General features: G+C 40.1%; 1 protein-coding gene and 1 pseudogene across 1 annotated transcript; both read left to right on the top strand.

Moving 5' to 3' along the window:
• LOC107670165 (sorbin and SH3 domain-containing protein 2-like) overlaps positions 1–16,439 on the top strand; it is a 60,271-nt pseudogene extending 43,832 nt beyond the window's left edge.
• Positions 16,440–16,518: 79 nt separating this feature from the next.
• On the top strand, positions 16,519–18,698 carry LOC107670187 (sorbin and SH3 domain-containing protein 2-like). The gene is made up of 4 exons (XM_016462706.1): positions 16,519–16,716; positions 17,764–17,813; positions 17,951–18,057; positions 18,321–18,698. The coding sequence occupies exons 1-4, from the start codon at positions 16,540–16,542 to the stop codon at positions 18,380–18,382; spliced, it is 396 nt and encodes a 131-aa protein (XP_016318192.1). The 5' UTR covers positions 16,519–16,539; the 3' UTR covers positions 18,383–18,698.
• The last annotated feature ends 2,523 nt before the right edge of the window (positions 18,699–21,221 follow it).

The raw sequence follows: 21,221 nt of genomic DNA, 5'->3' as shown, positions 1-21,221 counted from the left end.
TGTCTAGTGTATACATTTTATAAGGATATTTTGTAATCTAGCATTGGAGTCTGATAGTCCCTCGCCCCTCCACTATGTAAGGAAAGCTTAAACAGTTGAGTATGCATGAAGTATGCAACGTTACACACTTCGTTTTTTTGTTAAATAAGTGCATCAGCTGGGTTTTTGAAGTGCACCTTTTCTTTTTTTGAATTTTCAGTGCAAACACACTACTCACACTATTTGAAAATGGCAAAGAATAGTGCACAAGTAAGCAAGTTGGGACACCTAATTTATTTTCATAATTTTGATTAAATAGTTGCCTGCATATTAGGATGGCATGGAAAATTTGAGTTATGAACATTCTAATGATACTCTTTTATTATTATTATTATTATTAAAGTGTAAGTGATGCTATTTATAAAAGTAATTGCAGGCGAAAGTGTGGGACATGTTTTGTTCCATGTCTTAAGAATCTGTGTACTGCATCTACATCTGCATTTGCTTCTCCTATCATAATAACAGTTCTGTCTATTATTACATCATATATTTATCGTGAGACAGGAGCACTTCCTCCTGGCTGTCATCTGCCGATTCTGTCCATGTGTTTGTAGTAGGTGAAGGATCTATGGACTTGCAATCTACAGTCTCATATTACAGCTCCTCTTTCACTCACAGGCTTTTTTCTGTCATTGTAAATATAGTTTGCTGGCTGTCAAAGGGGATAATTAATTAAGAATAAATGAATGGTCTCGCTTTCTTGCACACACTAAGTTGTTTTAACACCCTATTCAGAATTATGCAAATCAAGTAACATTGAATGCATATGTTTTGTAATTATGGTGCATCTATAATGATCTATATCTATAATGTTTACATAGAAAGGAGGCGTGATTGAAAGAATGTCATGACATAGCACTATTTCAGTGCATTTTGCACATAGTTAAACTGAATTTGCTAGTGATCAAGACATGCACAGGCATGTAACTACCACATGCAAGTGGCACAGCTGTTTAGTGAATTTGTCTTAAAAATGCTGATGATTTTTTTAATCAGTTGCTCCCTGTGAATTGCTACTGACCACTAAGGAGAGAACGCAACTTAGAGGCCAGTGTAGTAACAGTTATGGTTTGAGGAATGCTGTAAATCCAAACAAAGAATTGCTACAAATTGTCACAGAGGCTTTGCAACCCAATTTTGAGCCTGCTAGTGTGGTATCTGTCACTGTATTTATGTTGACTAGATGTAAATGTGCCACACTGAGGAGACATTTCTAGGACTGCATGCTTGGGCTACTTTTAAAGAGCGTTAAAAAAACACAAGGGGTGTCTGTTGCTGGTCTGGAGAGCTGTTCCAGATAACACTGCTCAGAGCTTCAGCAGACAGGAAGATGATTATCTACTCCAGCCATGCGTACAAGGAATTCCCTGCTTTGTTCGACATTGAAACCCTCGTAAGTGATCTGACGCGTCTAGCTGTCCTGGGAATGGCTGGGCTTTTCAAGAGACAGCTGGCCCACGTCACTGTGTCCAGACATTGGGAGTTTCACTGTTTTAACCATTGTTGGATTTGTGAAGGGGAGTGCTTGGTGTCAAGGAACCTACTGTAAAGTAAGTGTGGATATTAGGCGAGGAATTCACCCTGCTTTTTCTCCCTCATCTGTTGCAGACCTCCCTTTATCAGCCATCCACAGACAGGAGCCTTGAAAGGCCATCATGGTAGGTTCACTGTAAATGCATGGAAATGATTTGAAGTCACACAAATCTTTACACTTTATTGCATAGATTTTTTTAAGTATCTATACTTTTTTAAATATGTATAGAAAATATCAAACAAAGTTATATCTGAAAACTGACCTTTTTCTCAAAACATTTTTTGCAATGACTTTTAACCAGCTGGTCCCAAGGTCATTCTTAGTGGATGCATGGTGCAAGTCATGACATTACAGAACTTGTTCTTCTAAGTTTAACATTCAGAAAGTGTCCGACTACTTTTTGTCTTATTTTATAATATTTTTTTGTATCAATCGCTAATGTATTTTATAATATAATTAATTAGTAATGTGATATTATATATACTAATAAAATCTAGTACTAAACATAACGCCACTTGGTTTGATTTTTTTTATATATATTTTGAAGTCACTATAGGTGAGAAACCTTGGCATTATTTTCAGATGGAGATTAGGATTACATTTCATTCTAAACCTAGGACTCCCTTTTTTACATTGTTTATCACAATTTACATTTGTATTGGTTATAAATCTTCAACCACATTGATTCTGCAGCTCTGCCATATTATATATACTAATAGAATCTAGTACTTAACATAACGCCACTTGGTTTGTTTTTTTTTATATATATTTTGAAGTCACTATAGGTGAGAAACCTTGGCATTATTTTCAGATGGAGATTAGGATTAAATTTCATTCTAAACCTAGGACTCCCTTTTTTACATTGTTTATCACAACTTACATTTGTATTGGTTATAAATCTTCAACCACATTGATTCTGCAGCTCTGCCAGTGATAACAAGAGACGGAAATCTGAACCTGCAGCCGCTCAGCCCAGGGCTCAGAGCAGTGTGGGCACAACACAAACATCTGTCAGACCACTAGAGCTACCCAGGAGCAGCAGCACCCAGAGGAATCCCCTCACCAGCCCCAGCTCCCCCGCCGCCACCAGGACTAAAGGTAGACGTCAGACGAGCAGCCACACTTGTACACATTATTGAAAAAAATAGGCAACAGGGGAAGGTTCACAGACAATGTTCATTTTGCTCCTCGCAGCGCAAGCAGAATTTTAAACGACTTTCCCTTTGCGTGAATAAAATTCAATGAATTATTTAGTGTTTACAATCTTGCCTCAGTGTAGTACGGCATATCAATTGCTTTTTTATTCAGCGAGGGCTTGTTGATCAAGATGTCTGATTTCTTTCCAGTTTTCCTCCAGGTTGTAGTATAAACATCCTTACTTTTCTCTCCCGTGGGTCAGTTACCTTTTAATGTCTTCTCATGTCTCTTTTTTTACCATGCTGCTTGTGGTGGATATCTAAGGTGGGGATGTGAGCAATATGCACACAGCACATTTAAATGGTCAAAGTCCAAACCATGCTACCTCAGAATCCACATATCAAAAGAAAGGGCAAAATGAGGACAGTTTCATGGCTGTCCCAGCTGTCTCAGAAGGCTTCTCCAGCCTCCCTGAAGGCTGGAAAACAGCCCAAGAGCACCCAGAAGATTGGATGATCTCAGAGGAGACCACGTGTAAGCTGAAATCCTGGAGTTGTGATGACCTTCTCTCTGATGGGAGGGGAAGGGAAGTGCAGACCCGTTCGGAAAGCGCCGGCTCCTTGTTGCACAACGGCGAACTAGAGGCATCACAGTGCAGTGACGCCCAAGAGTCTGAGGATCATAGGGAGAGGACAAGGCACCGCTCGGCCCACGATGCACCAGGCTTCCTCAAACTCTACAAAAAGATGCATCACATCAACCGGCAAGAGCTGATAAACTCTACGGTGATATGCTCGGTCAAAGCCAGGATCCATAAGTATGAGAGCAAACAGCGAAAGGACAGACGCACGGGCAACAAGGGCTGTAATGAAGAGGTGCCTAGGGACATGGTGCACAACAGGATTTCTGAATTTGAGAGTCTGATCCAGAAGTCCAAATCCATGCCAAATCTTTGGGACGAGTGCCCGATCAGGGGTTCTTGTAGGAGGGCCAGTGGCCCCAAGCGTAGCCTCTCTATTGAGTCATTACTGGATGAAGAACCACCAGCCAGAAATCCTCCTGAAGGACGGCCTCAATACCCCAAGATAAACACCCATGTGCCAATCCACATTCAAGTCACCAGTGACCAATTACAAAACTCTTCCATGCAACACGACTACTCAGACATTGAGCATGATGCTGTAGTGTCCGACCTTAGCGACTTCATCCAGATTGAGGGCTCATCCTTCTGTAGCGAGAAGGAGTTCGACGTGTGTTCATTTGCCTCCTCCGAGAGCTTCTGCGGATCCGGGCACCACCATCATTATCACAGGCAGCTTGGGAGCTCCTGCAAGGGCCGCTGTCCAGCTTCCTATACGCGCTTCACCACTATGATCAAGCACGAGAGGGCCAAGCAGGACCGGAGGCAACATTTGCGGGTAGAAGAATCTGAGTTCGGCCTCAGCAAGCTCGCCTTCCTGGTCAGCCCAGTGCCTTTCCGCCGGAAGAACCTATCACCTTTGAGTTGTTCCCGAGTGCCAAACTCCAAGAGCTGTATGTATGAGGCTCTAGATTCGGCCCTGAAAGACATCTACGACCACATCCACACTGAGAAGCACATGGGTAACCTGCCAGACAACAACATCCTTCATAGGTTGCTGGTGGAGTTGCTTCCCGACATTCCTGAGAGGAATTCATCCCTGCACGTGCTGGGGAGAAGCAGCCCTACAGTTCAGCCTCGCTCTTACCACCCACAGCCTGACGGCATGCCCAGCCCGGACACTCACCAATCCGAGTACTCACGCCTGTCCCATAGTGCCTCTCACAACCATATAGACAGCAACAACAACCAGAGAAAACACAACTTTGAATGCTGCTATCAAGGTGGACTCTACTCATCCATCTCTGGTTTCCCAAATCCCATTCTGTCCCCTGTGTTTGAGCTCTGCTCCTCCACCATTGCTATGTTCCATCTGTGTTTGTGAATGTGCTTGCTTAGAGCAAGGGTGTTCAAACCTACTCCTGGAAGGCCAACATCCTTTAGCGCAGAAGTTCTCAACTTCGGTCCCGGGGATCCACTGCTCTGTACATTTTGTATGTCTCTCTCATCTGACATACTCAGTTCAGTTCATGGAGCTCCCTCTTAACGAGCTGATGATCTGCATTAAATAAGGAAGACATACTAAATGTGCAGGTCCCCAGTACTGGAGTTGAGAACCAGTGCTTTAGTTTTTAGCTCCAAGTTGCTTGCAAGTTTCGAGTAAGCCTGAAGATCTTGATTAGCTGGTTCAGGTGTGTTTAACTGGGGTTAGAGCTAAACTTTGCAGGACAGTGGCCCTCCAGGAGCAGGATTGGACACCCCTGGCTTAGAGGAAGGAATTGTTGCAAGGAACATCAGAGAGCACGACTCATACCCACATCCTCTGCCTTATCTAGTTTTTATTTTTGATTTTGTCCCTATGTCTTTCATTTTCTCATTTTATCACATTGTATTTTTGTTTACTTTCTCTTTGATCAAACATTTATTTAGAGTTATTTCCCTACTCCATTTACAAAACATTGCTGTATTTGGCATAAATCATAAATGACGCTTGAAGGTATATGTTTTATTAGGTTCATACATTCTCTGGGAATCAGAACACTAGAGGAACACAAGTTCGTGTTTGGGCTTGCCACAAAAGAAATATAACTTTGTAAAGTTTCACTCTATATAAATAGCATTGGACCGATGACTTGAGCAGCTGAAGCATGCGATCTAAAAACAGATTTGAGATTTTATTGGCTTGGGAAGAAACATACTCTCTGTATGTTAACACAGTTCACTCTGTCAAACCTGACATAGATGATGAGATCAGCCTCAGTACCTAAAATTTTTGTAATTTGTTTTTGGAAAAGGTTGGTTTTATGATTTTTTTTTTTTTATCATAAAGAAAAGCGACACTGTATACTTTTGCACAGTGCACAGTGTTTATAAAGGAAGACCGTTCAGAGCAAGGGGGCTTGCCCACAGTTGGCACAGATGCCAGCTAACCATTTGCGGTTCTAGTATAAATACACATGATCTATACTGGGGATATGAGTCTAGAGGATGGGTGTAACAACTTATGACATGATTCATGGAAGCTTACTTCATTATTATGGACAAAAAAATGTATATATTTTTATTTACATTATTTACTTTTCATTGGTCAATAAAATATATATTTGTATTTACTTTTTCTTGTTTTCTTTTTATTTTGTCTGCATTTCTCTCATCAAGCCCCAAATCATTGTTTCCTTTGCTATTGCTTGTTCCCACGCATGTACTGTACGGTCATAGTGTTGGTTCTTTGTGAGGCTTGTCTTTGAATCCTTTTACCTCTCTGTTCTTTCTAGATCAGGACACATCCAGAGAATACTCATACCCTGACATTGACCGCCGCACACCACAGAGCAGGAGACAAACCCCCGATGTCAGAGAGGTAGGGAATATGCATCACTTTGTAATATGTTCCTGCAAAATTTTAGTAGAATCACAAATAATTTATCTGAGCTTTGATCAAACTGCAAATAAACCCACCTCATGCCAGCATGTAATAAAGTTCGATTTCTCTGCTTCGTTCACTTGACAGAAACTGCCAGCCAGAGCAATATATGACTTCAAAGCACAGACAGCAAAGTAAGAACAACTTGCAAACCATGTCACCAGTTTCTGTTTTTACTGCATTTGATGTGCTACAATCAGTCAGTACATTTTCATGTATTATTTATGTCTTTCCTGTGCATAATTTCCCCATGTGGAATATAGTTAACTTGATTTTTATTTCCTTCCAGAGAGCTGACGTTTAAGAAAGGAGAGACGGTATACATCACTCGGCAGATAGATAATAACTGGTATGAAGGAGAACACCGTGGACACATGGGCATCTTCCCCATCTCATATGTGGAGGTGTGTACTTTAAAGGTATAGTTCACCCAAAAATGAAAATTCTGTCATTAACTGATGTTCATCTTCGGAACACAAATTGAGATATTTTTGATGAAATCCGAGAGCTTTCTGACCCTGCATAGACAGCAACGGAACTACCAAGTTCGAGGCCTAGAAAGGTAGTAAGGACATCATTAAAATAGTCCATCAAGAGTACCACGCATGCATGTGGTGCTGCTGACACAGGAGCCCGAGTTCTGATGTAGAACCCGGATGCGCTGCGCCTTGTTTGCAAGCAGAGGAATGCACACACGTGCGTCATGATGCTCTCGTGAACGTGCATCGAAGACTGACACTGAAGAGAAGAAATTGTTGAATAAAGTTATTATTTTTGTTTTATTTGTGTACAAAAATTATTCTCATAGCTTAATAAACTTAAGGTTTAACCACTGATGTCACATGGACTATTTTAATGATGTCCTTACTATGTTTCTGGGCTTTGAATGTGGTAGTTCCGTTGCCGTCTATGCAGGGTCAGAGAGCTCTTGGATTTCAGTATGAAGGAGAACACCGTGGACACATGGGCATCTTCCCCATCTCATATGTGGAGGTGTGTACTTTAAAGGTATAGTTCACCCAAAAATGAAAATTCTGTCATTAACTGATGTTCATCTTCGGAACACAAATTGAGATATTTTTGATGAAATCCGAGAGCTTTCTGACCCTGCATAGACAGCAACGGAACTACCAAGTTCGAGGCCTAGAAAGGTAGTAAGGACATCATTAAAATAGTCCATCAAGAGTACCACGCATGCATGTGGTGCTGCTGACACAGGAGCCCGAGTTCTGATGTAGAACCCGGATGCGCTGCGCCTTGTTTGCAAGCAGAGGAATGCACACACGTGCGTCATGATGCTCTCGTGAACGTGCATCGAAGACTGACACTGAAGAGAAGAAATTGTTGAATAAAGTTATTATTTTTGTTTTATTTGTGTACAAAAATTATTCTCATAGCTTAATAAACTTAAGGTTTAACCACTGATGTCACATGGACTATTTTAATGATGTCCTTACTATGTTTCTGGGCTTTGAATGTGGTAGTTCCGTTGCCGTCTATGCAGGGTCAGAGAGCTCTTGGATTTCATCAAAAATATCTTAAATTTGTGTTCTGAAGATGAACGAAGGTCTTACGGGTTTGGAATGACATGAGGCTGAGTAATTAATGACAGGTCAGATTATTTTTGGGTGAACTTTCCCTTTAAAAGATAGTCTGGTTTAGCTTATTGGATATATATATATATATATATGTATGTATAATATCATTATGATTTAATTTATCTTCTGAAGTCTGAAGTCTCTAATGTCTCTTTTAACTTCTGTCTCTTCACAGAAAATCCCTCCTTCAGAGAGACATCAGCCAGTGAGGCCTCCACCACCAGCCCAAAGCAAAGAAATTGGAGAAGCAATTGCCCGCTACAACTTTAATGCTGATACTAATGTGGAACTTTCATTAAGAAAAGTAAGCATTTTCTTAGTACTGCTGTCATAAATATCTTTTAGTTTCAGCATGTGCTCATTAATCCACTTCTTAATGTCTCTTACCACTTAAGAGCATGTCTTTTGCTAAATAATTCTCACTTTTTACTGAATGCTAGTGTTCTAATGAACTCTTGAAAAGAAATAAAGCAACAAGACATTAAACACCTTTAAAAAGTTTTGCCTCAGCCATTAACGACTTCTCCATATAGTTGCATATTAAACATCAAATACATTATAATTGATTATGATTGTCATTTTGCACTGAAATTTTGGTTTCGATCCACCAAATATACCACCTAATATCTTGTGTTGGTGTCTTCCAGGGTGAGCGTGTTGTTCTGTTGCGGCAGGTGGATAAGAACTGGTTCGAGGGCAAACTCCCATGTACAAACAAACAAGGGATTTTTCCTGTGTCATATGTGGACATCGTTAAGAAGACTTCAGTACAAAGTACCGGTCAACCTCCTGGGCCCAGTATACCCACCAGCTACTCCAGTGACAGACTGAACATTAAGGTATGTTTTCATCTGCAATTCCACTTAAAATGTACCTAAAATGTCTAAAACACATCTCATATTACTCATGAGGTTTATATCATGGTGACTACAGATATCTGAATTTCAGGTAACATACATCCACAAAATATACTTTGATCCAGTGACTGTATAATCTTATCTGGGTAAATACTGATTTATACTTTAAATACACGATCCGTGCCGACAAACGGTGGCATCAGAGGCACTAAAGCCTCTCATTCATATCATGTTACTCATATTGCCATAGCTCATGTACAGTACTATCAGTGCCAACAAGGTGGCAAGTATAAAATTAAAACTTTCTCAGATGGCAACTGTCCCAGTGCCAAAATAGAGCACCTCTGTCATCTTTAGATTACCTTTGGCTAGTTGTGTAAGATAAGCCTGAATTCAGATTAAATGCCCTTGAGTTGTAAATTCCATCTAAAGAACAAAGAAGTAAAGGCTTATTCCTTCGCTCACTCGAGATGAGTCCAGCAGGATTAGATCAGATTAATCACACGTCCTGCCATTATCCAGTATAGCTAATTAAAACATGGACATGACCTGCTGTGCTATACATGTGCTGCTCAGCTCCTGCTGTTACTGAAAGGGAAGTTTCTGTGAAGGTGAACTAATATGACTGAACTGGACTGGTATCATTTCTTATTATAGCAAACACATTTTAACTTTGAGCTACAGTACATACATTGACCCCATAAAGAATTTGGACACTTGAGCCACACTTAAAAAGATGAATATTATTGCATTAGATAACAAAATATCAAACCAATGTCATTAATTTAAAAAAACAATAGCACAAGCACATTTTTAAGCAAGTTTTTTTAGGCACTGGAGCTGGTAAGATTTTTTAGGTTGGTAAAAGTTCAATGTTGAAAACAGTTGTGCTTAATATATATTTTTTGGGAATAGAAAGTTCAAAGGAAATATTAATCTTTTGTAACAATATGAAAGTCTGACCGCAAACATGAACAGTAGTGTACTAGTAAAATTACGTATTTGGACACTTTTTGGTTGCTAAACATTAGTCGAAGATTCATTCATTTTTAAACATGGCTTAAGGATAAAAACATTTTCGAGACAATGTAAATTCACAATACACACAATCGTCCAGAAAATGTCCTACTAGGCAATTTTTGTCCAATATCTTTTCATTTCAACTTTCGCAAGAGAAAAAAGTTCTTGAAAAGCCCCCGGGTAGATGTGGAAGGCTCATATTATGAGGACAGGATACTTCTATCTCTGGTTTATAGATGACCTCTTAGTGGCCTTGTTGTTGTTTCCACCTCACAAATCAATACAGACAGCTAGTGTGCTCTAAAAAGGATTCATTATGGCATATCCTTCCTTGTAGCTCATGTCTTCTGTCTTAGGCCTGTTTTCCCACATACTGCATCTGCAAAGCCTTTACAATAATTTGAATATGTGACTGCATAAAGCGTTCACAATGACAGCGTTTCTGCTGTGTAGCAGAGCTACGGAAAATGAAGTGCTTTCTAGGAATTTCCTTTGATAATGGCCATAAATTATGTGAAGTCTTATTTACATGATGGTTGGGATTCTGTATACATCCAAATAGTAATTAATCTACGCATAACAGAATCCAAACCCCACACTGTAGCTATAAACTGCTTAAATCATCTGGAATTAGTCAAGATTTACTGAATAAAAAGTGTTGTTTTTGTACCATGGTTTTCTAGGTGGGATTTTCTTGTAACTCTGCAGAATACTTTTTTCATCTATCCTCCTGTGACTTTTATTATCTTTTCCATCAGTTCTCTTAATTTCCAGTGTATATAAACACTATCACTTTCTATTTCTTCCTCTCTTAAGCCATCCTCTGCTTGTACCCTCTACAACTCTTCATCCCCATCTGTCCGTCCACTCTCCTCATCCTCTCCCAGTTCACAAAGAGCCGCACACCTTCAGGCTATCACCAGCGAGTGGTTGACCCTCACTCTGGGTCTGTCTCCTTCAGGAACCCCTGCCCCCACACCTCCTCCCTTCCCTTCCAATTTCCAGCCATACTATGAAGTATTGGATTTTGCCATCTCCCCTTCTCCTGCCTCCTCCATGCTGGGCCGCTCTCCAGCCCTCACTCCTGCGCTCAAAGAGGGTCACTTCATTCCCATCACCTCCCCAAAGTCCTACATGTCCCCCGATCCGAGCCCATCACCTCAACCTTACCTCACCTCCGCCTCCTTCACTCCTTCGCCCACCTCACCCATATTTGACTCTAGCCCCAGGTCTAGCAGTGTCATAGAGATCCTCTCCAACCAAAAAGCAGATTTAGCCGAGAAAGAACTGCAGTTGTTCTCAGATCGCAAAGACCTCCACAAACCAGGCGAGACAGGCCCCGCTAAACTGTGCAGCCCTATTGACTTGGCTGTTTTTGAGGCACACGAATCCCCATTGGACATCCTTCCACCTAAAGACAACGAGGATGATCTGTGTGAGGAGTTGGTGTCAATTATTAAGGCCAGCCAATCAAAGGGCACGTTCAAAGAAGAGGAGGGATTTTATCGCCAGGAACCAGATATAACAAAAAAGCTTCCCAGTCTGTTTATAGAGGAGGAGCCGAATGAAGACAGCAGCTTCTTAAATGAACCATTGACATCAAATACATTTACTCCAGTCCAACCTGCCCATAGTGAGGGGTCAGATATTGAGGTAGTGCTCATTGTGTGGTTGTACTGCCCAAATTAACAGCCAAAATAGATTTCCTTACAGGAGAAGTGTGTAATTGTTTTATATTACGAAATATTAAATTCCGTATTTTTGGAGCAAACTATAGAAAATGGGCAAAGTACTTAGGTTTTTATTTTCATTGGTCATTATTTTTGCTAAAAATTAAAATGAAAAGAATTAAAAGTTTAGTCAAAAAATGAAACTGAAAATAAAGAAGTCTTATTTACATGATGGTTGGGATTCTGTATACATCCAAATAGTAATTAATCTACGCATAACAGAATCCAAACCCCACACTGTAGCTATAAACTGCTTAAATCATCTGGAATTAGTCAAGATTTACTGAATAAAAAGTGTTGTTTTTGTACCATGGTTTTCTAGGTGGGATTTTCTTGTAACTCTGCAGAATGCTTTTTTCATCTATCCTCCTGTCACTTTTATTATCTTTTCCATCAGTTCTCTTAATTTCCAGTGTATATAAACACTATCACTTTCTATTTCTTCCTCTCTTAAGCCATCCTCTGCTTGTACCCTCTACAACTCTTCATCCCCATCTGTCCGTCCACTCTCCTCATCCTCTCCCAGTTCACAAAGAGCCGCACACCTTCAGGCTATCACCAGCGAGTGGTTGACCCTCACTCTGGGTCTGTCTCCTTCAGGAACCCCTGCCCCCACACCTCCTCCCTTCCCTTCCAATTTCCAGCCATACTATGAAGTATTGGATTTTGCCATCTCCCCTTCTCCTGCCTCCTCCATGCTGGGCCGCTCTCCAGCCCTCACTCCTGCGCTCAAAGAGGGTCACTTCATTCCCATCACCTCCCCAAAGTCCTACATGTCCCCCGATCCGAGCCCATCACCTCAACCTTACCTCACCTCCGCCTCCTTCACTCCTTCGCCCACCTCACCCATATTTGACTCTAGCCCCAGGTCTAGCAGTGTCATAGAGATCCTCTCCAACCAAAAAGCAGATTTAGCCGAGAAAGAACTGCAGTTGTTCTCAGATCGCAAAGACCTCCACAAACCAGGCGAGACAGGCCCCGCTAAACTGTGCAGCCCTATTGACTTGGCTGTTTTTGAGGCACACGAATCCCCATTGGACATCCTTCCACCTAAAGACAACGAGGATGATCTGTGTGAGGAGTTGGTGTCAATTATTAAGGCCAGCCAATCAAAGGGCACGTTCAAAGAAGAGGAGGGATTTTATCGCCAGGAACCAGATATAACAAAAAAGCTTCCCAGTCTGTTTATAGAGGAGGAGCCGAATGAAGACAGCAGCTTCTTAAATGAACCATTGACATCAAATACATTTACTCCAGTCCAACCTGCCCATAGTGAGGGGTCAGATATTGAGGTAGTGCTCATTGTGTGGTTGTACTGCCCAAATTAACAGCCAAAATAGATTTCCTTACAGGAGAAGTGTGTAATTGTTTTATATTACGAAATATTAAATTCCGTATTTTTGGAGCAAACTATAGAAAATGGGCAAAGTACTTAGGTTTTTATTTTCATTGGTCATTTTTGCTCAAAATTAAAATTAAAAGAATTAAAAGTTTAGTCAAAAAATGAAACTGAAAATAAAGTTTAATAATCAATTAATTAATTACATTTATTATCAGATGTGGCTGTAATAAAAACTTGTTTCTTTTTTTTTTTTATCACAGATTTATTCATTAAATAAAGACAACAGGTTAAGTAAAAGTAAAATGAATATATAATATTGTGCATATATTTAGCCTAAATGCGCCTCTCTAGAGTTATTTCTTTCTGGCTTACTAACAAGCTATTGACATTGAATGGCTTTCCTGGGGTAAATGTAATGTTATGTGACATTGTTTTGAAGCTTCTTTATTTATGTCTTTCCACTCAGAATCTTATTGTGAATATTGGTTGGTGGGTGCACTACAAATAATGTTTAGTGAAGTTTTGTTTAGTCATCATCAACAAAAAGAAAACAGCGTAGACTAAAAAGATCTTGGCTCATCAAAATGGAGATTGGTTAAAAAGGAGAAATCAATATTGCCAATCCAGCACTATCGTCCACCTCAGCTGAAAATGAATTTTCATTTTGACTGAAACAAATGCGGGTTGATGCTGCATTTTGACTGTGAATATTTTCAGTTTCCAAAATTCCAATGCATCACTAATTTTTGCAATTCTGTTTGGTGAAGTTAACGGCACAAAAAATTACACACTTCACCTTTAAATTCTGAAGCATCTGTAGAGGATGATGAACATATGTCTTTGGCATGAATAACTGTTTTCATCTCCACACCAGCAGGGTGAAGTTTCCCAGAATGCCTCTCCACGTCTCTCTCCCCTGTCCTCACAGATGTCATTGCTGTTCACACTGCCCTCATCGGCTAAATACTCTCCCCCTTCCCCACGCTCCACCCCTCCACTGCCCGGGGTTTCACAGTCGCCCCCTCCCTCTGCAAAACTGTTCTCTCGACAGGACCTCCGCTCCCCAAAGGTCAAGGTAAAGACAAGGTGCTTGTTAGTGACTGTACTAGCGCTCATCCTCCTCCACCCTTCCCCCTAGTCTTACCACTTCATAACATTCCCTATTAAAGTTAACTTGACGTTCATCATCTCTGCATTTCCATGAGAGATTTATTGCACCACAGTGTGCACGCTTCATAAATGAAACACGGAACAATGTAGTTCATATGTCTGACATACAGTAAATTATTACAGTTATACGGGGAGCTAGAGTCATTAATTATTAGTAAGTCATAGACATATTTAAATCACCCAACCCCCACCAACCAACATTTTTAAATTCACTACCCACAATCCTAGGATCCTTTAAATTAGCTTTATGGGCCTTGCCCTATTAGTTCTGTACACTGGCATGGGAACAAACAAAGACCGCTCACAACGGATGCTTGGGTAAATAATGAGACATTTAGACCAAAAAGAAACAGGCACAATTCTGTCCATGAGTAAAACGTATAAAGAATATTCACTCCCTCATGTTAACCCTTTTTTGTATCAATTATTACCCTACCATTCAAAATTCAGATTTGGTAAGATTTTCTGTTACTGTATGTTCACCAAGGCTATATTTTATTTGATCAGAAACAGTAAGAACAGTGATATTGTAAAATATCATTACAATTTAAAGGAGCAATTTTCTGTTTTAATATATTTTAAAATTTTAGATCATCAGAATTTTCAGCATCATTACTCTAGTCTTCAGTGTCACATGATCCTTCAGAAATCATTCTAATATGCTGATTTGCAATGTCGAAAACGTTTTTTACATTTTAATACATTTTTTACGTTGATACATTTTTTCAGGATACTTTGGTGAATAGAAAGTTCAAAAGAACAGCATTTATTTAACGTTCAAATTTTTTGTAACAATGTTTAACTCTTTACTGTCATTTTTACTTTTGATCAATTTAATGCACCCTTGCTGAATAAAAGAATTAGTTTCTTTTTAAAAAATAACGTACTGACCCCACTCTTTTGAACAGCAGTGTTTGTAAATTTTGTTTATATATGACTGCACATAACATTCATGTCATCTTCTCCTGGCTCTGGTTCTTTCAGTCTGTGTTAAGGCGTGATGTTGTGGTTGTTGGTAAGCCCCCTCGTAGCCCTGTGATGTCTAGGAGGTCCTGCGGCTCGCCTGTTAGAGGTCAAAACTTTTCGCCATCTCATAGGGTAGGGAGTATGTGCACCTTGTGTGGAAATGGCACAGCTGACTCAAGGGAAATTCAGTTTTCTCTCTTTTCAATGTATCCCTGCACAAAGCATAATGTCATTCACTATATTTGACCTGGGAATTCACTGTTTTGAGTGCAGTTCTTTCCATTTTTGCTGCTATAGCTGGATATAATGATATTAGGAATGATACTATACTGGCATATATTTGTGTCAGCGTATGGTCACGTGATGCTTCCGTACGCAATATCATTCCATCAGTAAAGTATGGAGGAATGCTGAGTCAGTGAATAAGGGATACTCTTAACACCATGGCCTTGTCTGTCTGTGAGCATTTTGTGGTTGAGAAAATAACATTTAATTCCTAACATCACTGTAGAGTGATAACATTTTGTTTGATCTGCATGCTGGAAGTGATTTTCCTGCATGTCCATGACTTCCTAGATCAGAAATAGTGGATTTCTGTAGTCTTTGTTTTTTTTGGGGGGGGGGCTCAAAGCAGCTGAGAAGATTGGCTTGTTCATGCAGTATTGGTTTAAGCAATGCATAATGAGTGTTTGGAGTGTCTGGATTACTCATGGGACTGTCCCAATGATCTTTCCTGTGTACACAGCTTAAACAAGGTGTACTCCCCCAGGGCCAGGCAAGCGGCCTATACCCCACATTTCCTTCCAAACAAGTGGAGTACAGTCCTTGTTTTCAGGATTTAAGGCATTTCCCGACTGTTTCTAAGTCCACCAATCAGATATGTTTTAGAAAATGTGTTGTTTGATGGCTTAGAAACCCATAACTTGAGCTCCGGTGGTCCTGGATCTCACACGTATTTGAAAAAAAAGTGCAATTCCTTTTTTAAAATCAGTTTTGAAACACATTTAGGCAGGTCTGATCATGTAAATAGTTCAGATACACAGCTGATCCAGGTCTGGCCTCAGGCTTTGCATCAATGGTTCGTCACGAGCACAGTTGAACTCTCAGTATCAGATGGACATACAGCAGAATGAGAGATGGAAACATTTAAATGGCCTTTCCTGTTTTCTCTCTTTTCAGTCCCAAAGACAAGCATATGTTCATGATCCGCTTCAAGGTGCAGGGGAACCGTAAGTATTTCAAGTCTTAAAGATTATTGTTTTATGCTAACATTATTCCATTGTGGGAATTGGTCAGTATTACAAGACCCAATTCTGTAATATAACCTAATATAGAAAGCACACTTAAAGAGCCTTTCCTCTCGCAGATTCCAAGCCCTGTATAACTACATGCCACGAAATGAAGATGAGCTGGAACTGAAAGAGGGTGATGTTGTTGACGTCATGGAGAAGTGTGATGATGGATGGTTTGTGGGTAAGACTGTAAACTCCATTTTCATCAGGTTGCTGGTTACTACACAAGGAGTGTTTTATGTCACTTTTGATCAATTTAATGCATCCTTGCTGAATAAAAGTATTAATTTCTTAAAAAAAAAATAACATACTGACTCCAAACTTTTGAATGGTAGTGTATACTTTTGTAAAATGTTTTTATATATGACTGCACATAACATTCATGTCAGCTTCTCTCGGCTCTGGTTCTTTCAGTCTGTGTTAAGGCGTGATGTTGTGGTTGTTGGTAAGCCCCCTCGTAGCCCTGTGATGTCTAGGAGGTCCTGCGGCTCGCCTGTTAGAGGTCAAAACTTTTCGCCATCTCATAGGGTAGGGAGTATGTGCACCTTGTGTGGAAATGGCACAGCTGACTCAAGGGAAATTCAGTTTTCTCTCTTTTCAATGTATCCCTGCACAAAGCATAATGTCATTCACTATATTTGACCTGGGAATTCACTGTTTTGAGTGCAGTTCTTTCCATTTTTGCTGCTATAGCTGGATATAATGATATTAGGAATGATACTATACTGGCATATATTTGTGTCAGCGTATGGTCACGTGATGCTTCCGTACGCAATATCATTCCATCAGTAAAGTATGGAGGAATGCTGAGTCAGTGAATAAGGGATACTCTTAACACCATGGCCTTGTCTGTCTGTGAGCATTTTGTGGTTGAGAAAATAACATTTAATTCCTAACATCACTGTAGAGTGATAACATTTTGTTTGATCTGCATGCTGGAAGTGATTTTCCTGCATGTCCATGACTTCCTAGATCAGAAATAGTGGATTTCTGTAGTCTTTGTTTTTTTTGGGGGGGGGGCTCAAAGCAGCTGAGAAGATTGGCTTGTTCATGCAGTATTGGTTTAAGCAATGCATAATGAGTGTTTGGAGTGTCTGGATTACTCATGGGACTGTCCCAATGATCTTTCCTGTGTACACAGCTTAAACAAGGTGTACTCCCCCAGGGCCAGGCAAGCGGCCTATACCCCACATTTCCTTCCAAACAAGTGGAGTACAGTCCTTGTTTTCAGGATTTAAGGCATTTCCCGACTGTTTCTAAGTCCACCAATCAGATATGTTTTAGAAAATGTGTTGTTTGATGGCTTAGAAACCCATAACTTGAGCTCCGGTGGTCCTGGATCTCACACGTATTTGAAAAAAAAGTGCAATTCCTTTTTTAAAATCAGTTTTGAAACACATTTAGGCAGGTCTGATCATGTAAATAGTTCAGATACACAGCTGATCCAGGTCTGGCCTCAGGCTTTGCATCAGTGGTTCTCCACGAGCACAGTGGAACTCTCAGTATCAGACGGACATACAGCAGAAAGAGAGATGGAAATGTTTAAATGGCCTTTCCTGTTTTCTCTCTTTTCAGTTCCAAAGACAAGCATATGTTCATGATCCGCTTCAAGGTGCAGGGGAACCGTAAGTATTTCAAGTCTTAAAGATTATTGTTTTATGCTAACATTATTCCATTGTGGGAATTGGTCAGTATTACAAGACCCAATTCTGTAATATAACCTAATATAGAAAGCACACTTAAAGAGCCTTTCCTCTCGCAGATTCCAAGCCCTGTATAACTACATGCCACGAAATGAAGATGAGCTGGAACTGAAAGAGGGTGATGTTGTTGACGTCATGGAGAAGTGTGATGATGGATGGTTTGTGGGTAAGACTGTAAACTCCATTTTCATCAGGTTGCTGGTTACTACACAAGGAGTGTTTTAGTGATGTTCATTTATTTGCCACTAGCTGGTGCTATTCTCCAACCAAACAAAATTCTGTCAACACTGTCATGGTTCAAACAGCCCATGGATGTTTGGAGAGATAAATATATTGATGGATTTGTACAAAAATATATACTTTACCATATATACTATATGATATTTTTTACCATACAAAGTTGGCCTCATTCCATATTTAATATTTTAGGAACATCCAGGAGAACAAAGTTTTTTGGAACCTTTCCTGGGAACTATGCGAATCGGCTATAAGTGGACTTTTCAAGTACACATCTCTGATGGTCCTACATCTACTGAGGAGAGCTGAACAATGTCACCTACAGCTACCTGCTGGAATTAGCATGACATGTTCCAGTCATCAACCTGTGGAAAGTGATGAAACTGATGAAAGGCCAATGGCCTTCGAGGTGTTATTATTACACTGTTTATGTCATTTGGTTCAAATATGCTGATAATTAAATTCTGAAAGCATTACATTAATTAGGAATTTCAGTAAATGCTTTAAAACATTTGGTTGCCTACATTTTTCCTCATAGTTGAAAGAAATCAGTTTGCTTGCCTTCTCGTTAAGGGAAGGGGAAGTTGTGGCCTAATGGTTAGAGAGTCGGACTCATAACCCAAAGGTTGTGGGTTCGAGTCTCGTACCGGCAGGGAATGTAGGTGGGGGGAGTGAATGTACAGCACTCTCTCCCACCTTCAATACCACGACTGAGGTGCCCCTGAGCAAGGCACCGAACCCCCAACTGCTCCCCGGGCGCCGCAGCATAAAATGGCTGCCCATTGCTCCGGGTGTGTGTTCACTGCTGTGTGTGTGCACTTGGATGGGTAAATGCAGAGCACTAATTCCGAGTATGGGTCACCATACTTGGCCACATGTCACATGTCACGTCACTTAAGCTGATGAATTTCAACATAACGAGTAATCAAGTGCCCTATTTATTTGTACTTTATTAAGAGGCACATTTTCTTTCATTGGAAGGATGAAATACAGTAGGTGAGGAATGATCTACTGGTGCCTCTTGTACACTGGACGGGATGTCTGATCTGATCTAGATTGTATAGACTGAACAGTATTGCAGTGTCATGTTTGTGTCAGGCAGTGGATATTACAGATGACCATTCCTGCCAACACGTATCTTTTCAGTATGTTATTAACTTTCTGGTTCAGAAGAATGACCTCCGGTTTTCTAAGGCACTATGTTTTTCCTCCAGACATTCCTTTGAACATTTGAAGGATTTTACAGATAAGAGAAAAATATTTTTGATATTTTTCAATCTAAAGAGATAACGTTTTTGAGATTGCAATATCCCTAACAAAAAGCATTTTGGCAAAATGGCCATATTAACTGTAGTAAACGGACTCATATTAATGTCTCAACTGCCTATAATAAATATTTCTGTGTCCTTGCACATCACTTTTGGTTTACACACTGTAATCTATTTATGGCCAAAAATGAGGAGCACATGATGTCATAATTACTAATCTGCTATTGGCAGCCATGTATTTTGTATATGTTGCCTTCCGATTGGTTCAATTTGAGTGAGGAAATGTACGTACAAATCTATTTTTGTTTATTTGATCATTCAGCAAACGTTTTTCATTATGATATACTTAATATATTGTTAATTGCTCACTTTCTATGTCTTTGATCTGTTCGGCACAGTGATTACACTCGTATTCAAATGTTCAATTTAAAATATGCAGCGTTTCAATTTTCCTGTGAGACTATGACTAACAGTTTTATTCCAGTCAGTAAAGCAAGAAATGTAAATGTGTCAGTCAGTAGAAACATGAACCAATAATATATGTAATTTAGGCAATATTATACCTAATGGATTTATGCAGTCTTTGTGTCTGTCAATTTGCTTAATGTACCAGTAACATCCTGCGCATGCTGTTTCATAAAGAACTGCTCATCAGTGCAAATGTAATATTGTACCAGTATGAGAACATATTAACAACATGCTGCTCTGGTTTAAGAGATGCATATGGTGGTACTGGACTTAATCTGGATCTGCGAACCATCAAGACTACCAGAGATCTTCATTGTGGTTTAGTTAAGAGTTGGCAGACAGTCTTCCGTTCTTAAGCACTAGCTGATCAGAAGTGAATCTGAAGTAAACTGTGCTGTTCCTGGTGCATAGCTTTACCACATGTAATTTATGTAATGACATGGATATTTGTTATATTTAATAATGCACGATTCAGGAACAAATGTTTATAAAGTACAGAACACTGTGATATGTTCAGTAAATTAAACCTGATTGTTGACTGAACATTATGTTTGGTGCCAGAGTGTTGATGGATCCTGATTGGATAAAAACTGAATTGCTCTAATATCATTGGTTAAGAATAGAAAGAATATAACGTCACTGAATTATATAAAGGAATGACAAGTCCTAAACCATTGCTGCTGCTTATATCAACATGTCCACCCATTGATTAATAAACAAAAAGGGTCTGATTAGACTCTCCAAAAAGTCAAAGCAATCATTGATTTTAAAGTCTTTGTCCTTTCTTTCTCTGTGGAATAGTGCATAAATAAATTCTATCACTTCTAATGTTTTCATCAGACTATGTTCTCAATGGGAGTCACATTGTCTCCGTAAGGGCATAGGATAATCGTGCCATCCTGGATGTCATCCTTCTGCTAGCAATCTAGTCCCTGCAGACCGTCCAGTCTATAAACAGCCATATCATGTCCTGGAGTTGTCCCTCCTGCTGCCATGGCGACACAGTAAACAGAGGGACAGTGGAGAGCCGGTCTGAGTTTCTGTCCCAGAGAAAGAACCAAAGCCATCCAAGAGGCAGGGGTTCCGTCTAGACCAGTGGCATAGCCAGAATTTTATTTTTGGGCGGGCCTGGGCAAAAGTGAGCGGGCACTAGGCTAACTAACGGACGGGGTCCAGTGGCGTAGCGCACATGTGGCCCCCAACAGCGAACTCAAGTGTTGGTGGGTTGGGGAGCTGGATACGTTGCAATATTGTAAATATTTGTTTTAAACCAGGAAGGCGAGCCAATGGATATCACACAATCAACCTGCAAACTTTGGGCAAGAGTTATGCGGTGAATCTTAATCTCAGTCAATTC

This window comes from Sinocyclocheilus anshuiensis, unplaced genomic scaffold (assembly GCF_001515605.1).
Source record: "Sinocyclocheilus anshuiensis isolate Anshui unplaced genomic scaffold, SAMN03320099.WGS_v1.1 scaffold640, whole genome shotgun sequence".
Classification (NCBI taxonomy): Eukaryota; Metazoa; Chordata; class Actinopteri; order Cypriniformes; family Cyprinidae; genus Sinocyclocheilus; species Sinocyclocheilus anshuiensis.
Note: the sequence above shows the minus strand (reverse complement) of the source record. Positions and strands in the feature narration are given on the sequence as shown.

What these genes read in the sequence shown, in the direction of transcription:
- LOC107670187 (XM_016462706.1), top strand. Translation starts at nt 16,540, where the DNA reads ATGTTTTTATATATGACTGCACATAACATTCATGTCAGCTTCTCTCGG. An exon ending in CTTCAAGGTGCAGGGGAACC is followed by an intron (nt 17,814 to 17,950) that starts GTAAGTATTTCA and finishes TTCCTCTCGCAG; the next exon opens with ATTCCAAGCCCTGTATAACT. An exon ending in TGATGATGGATGGTTTGTGG is followed by an intron (nt 18,058 to 18,320) that starts GTAAGACTGTAA and finishes TTAATATTTTAG; the next exon opens with GAACATCCAGGAGAACAAAG.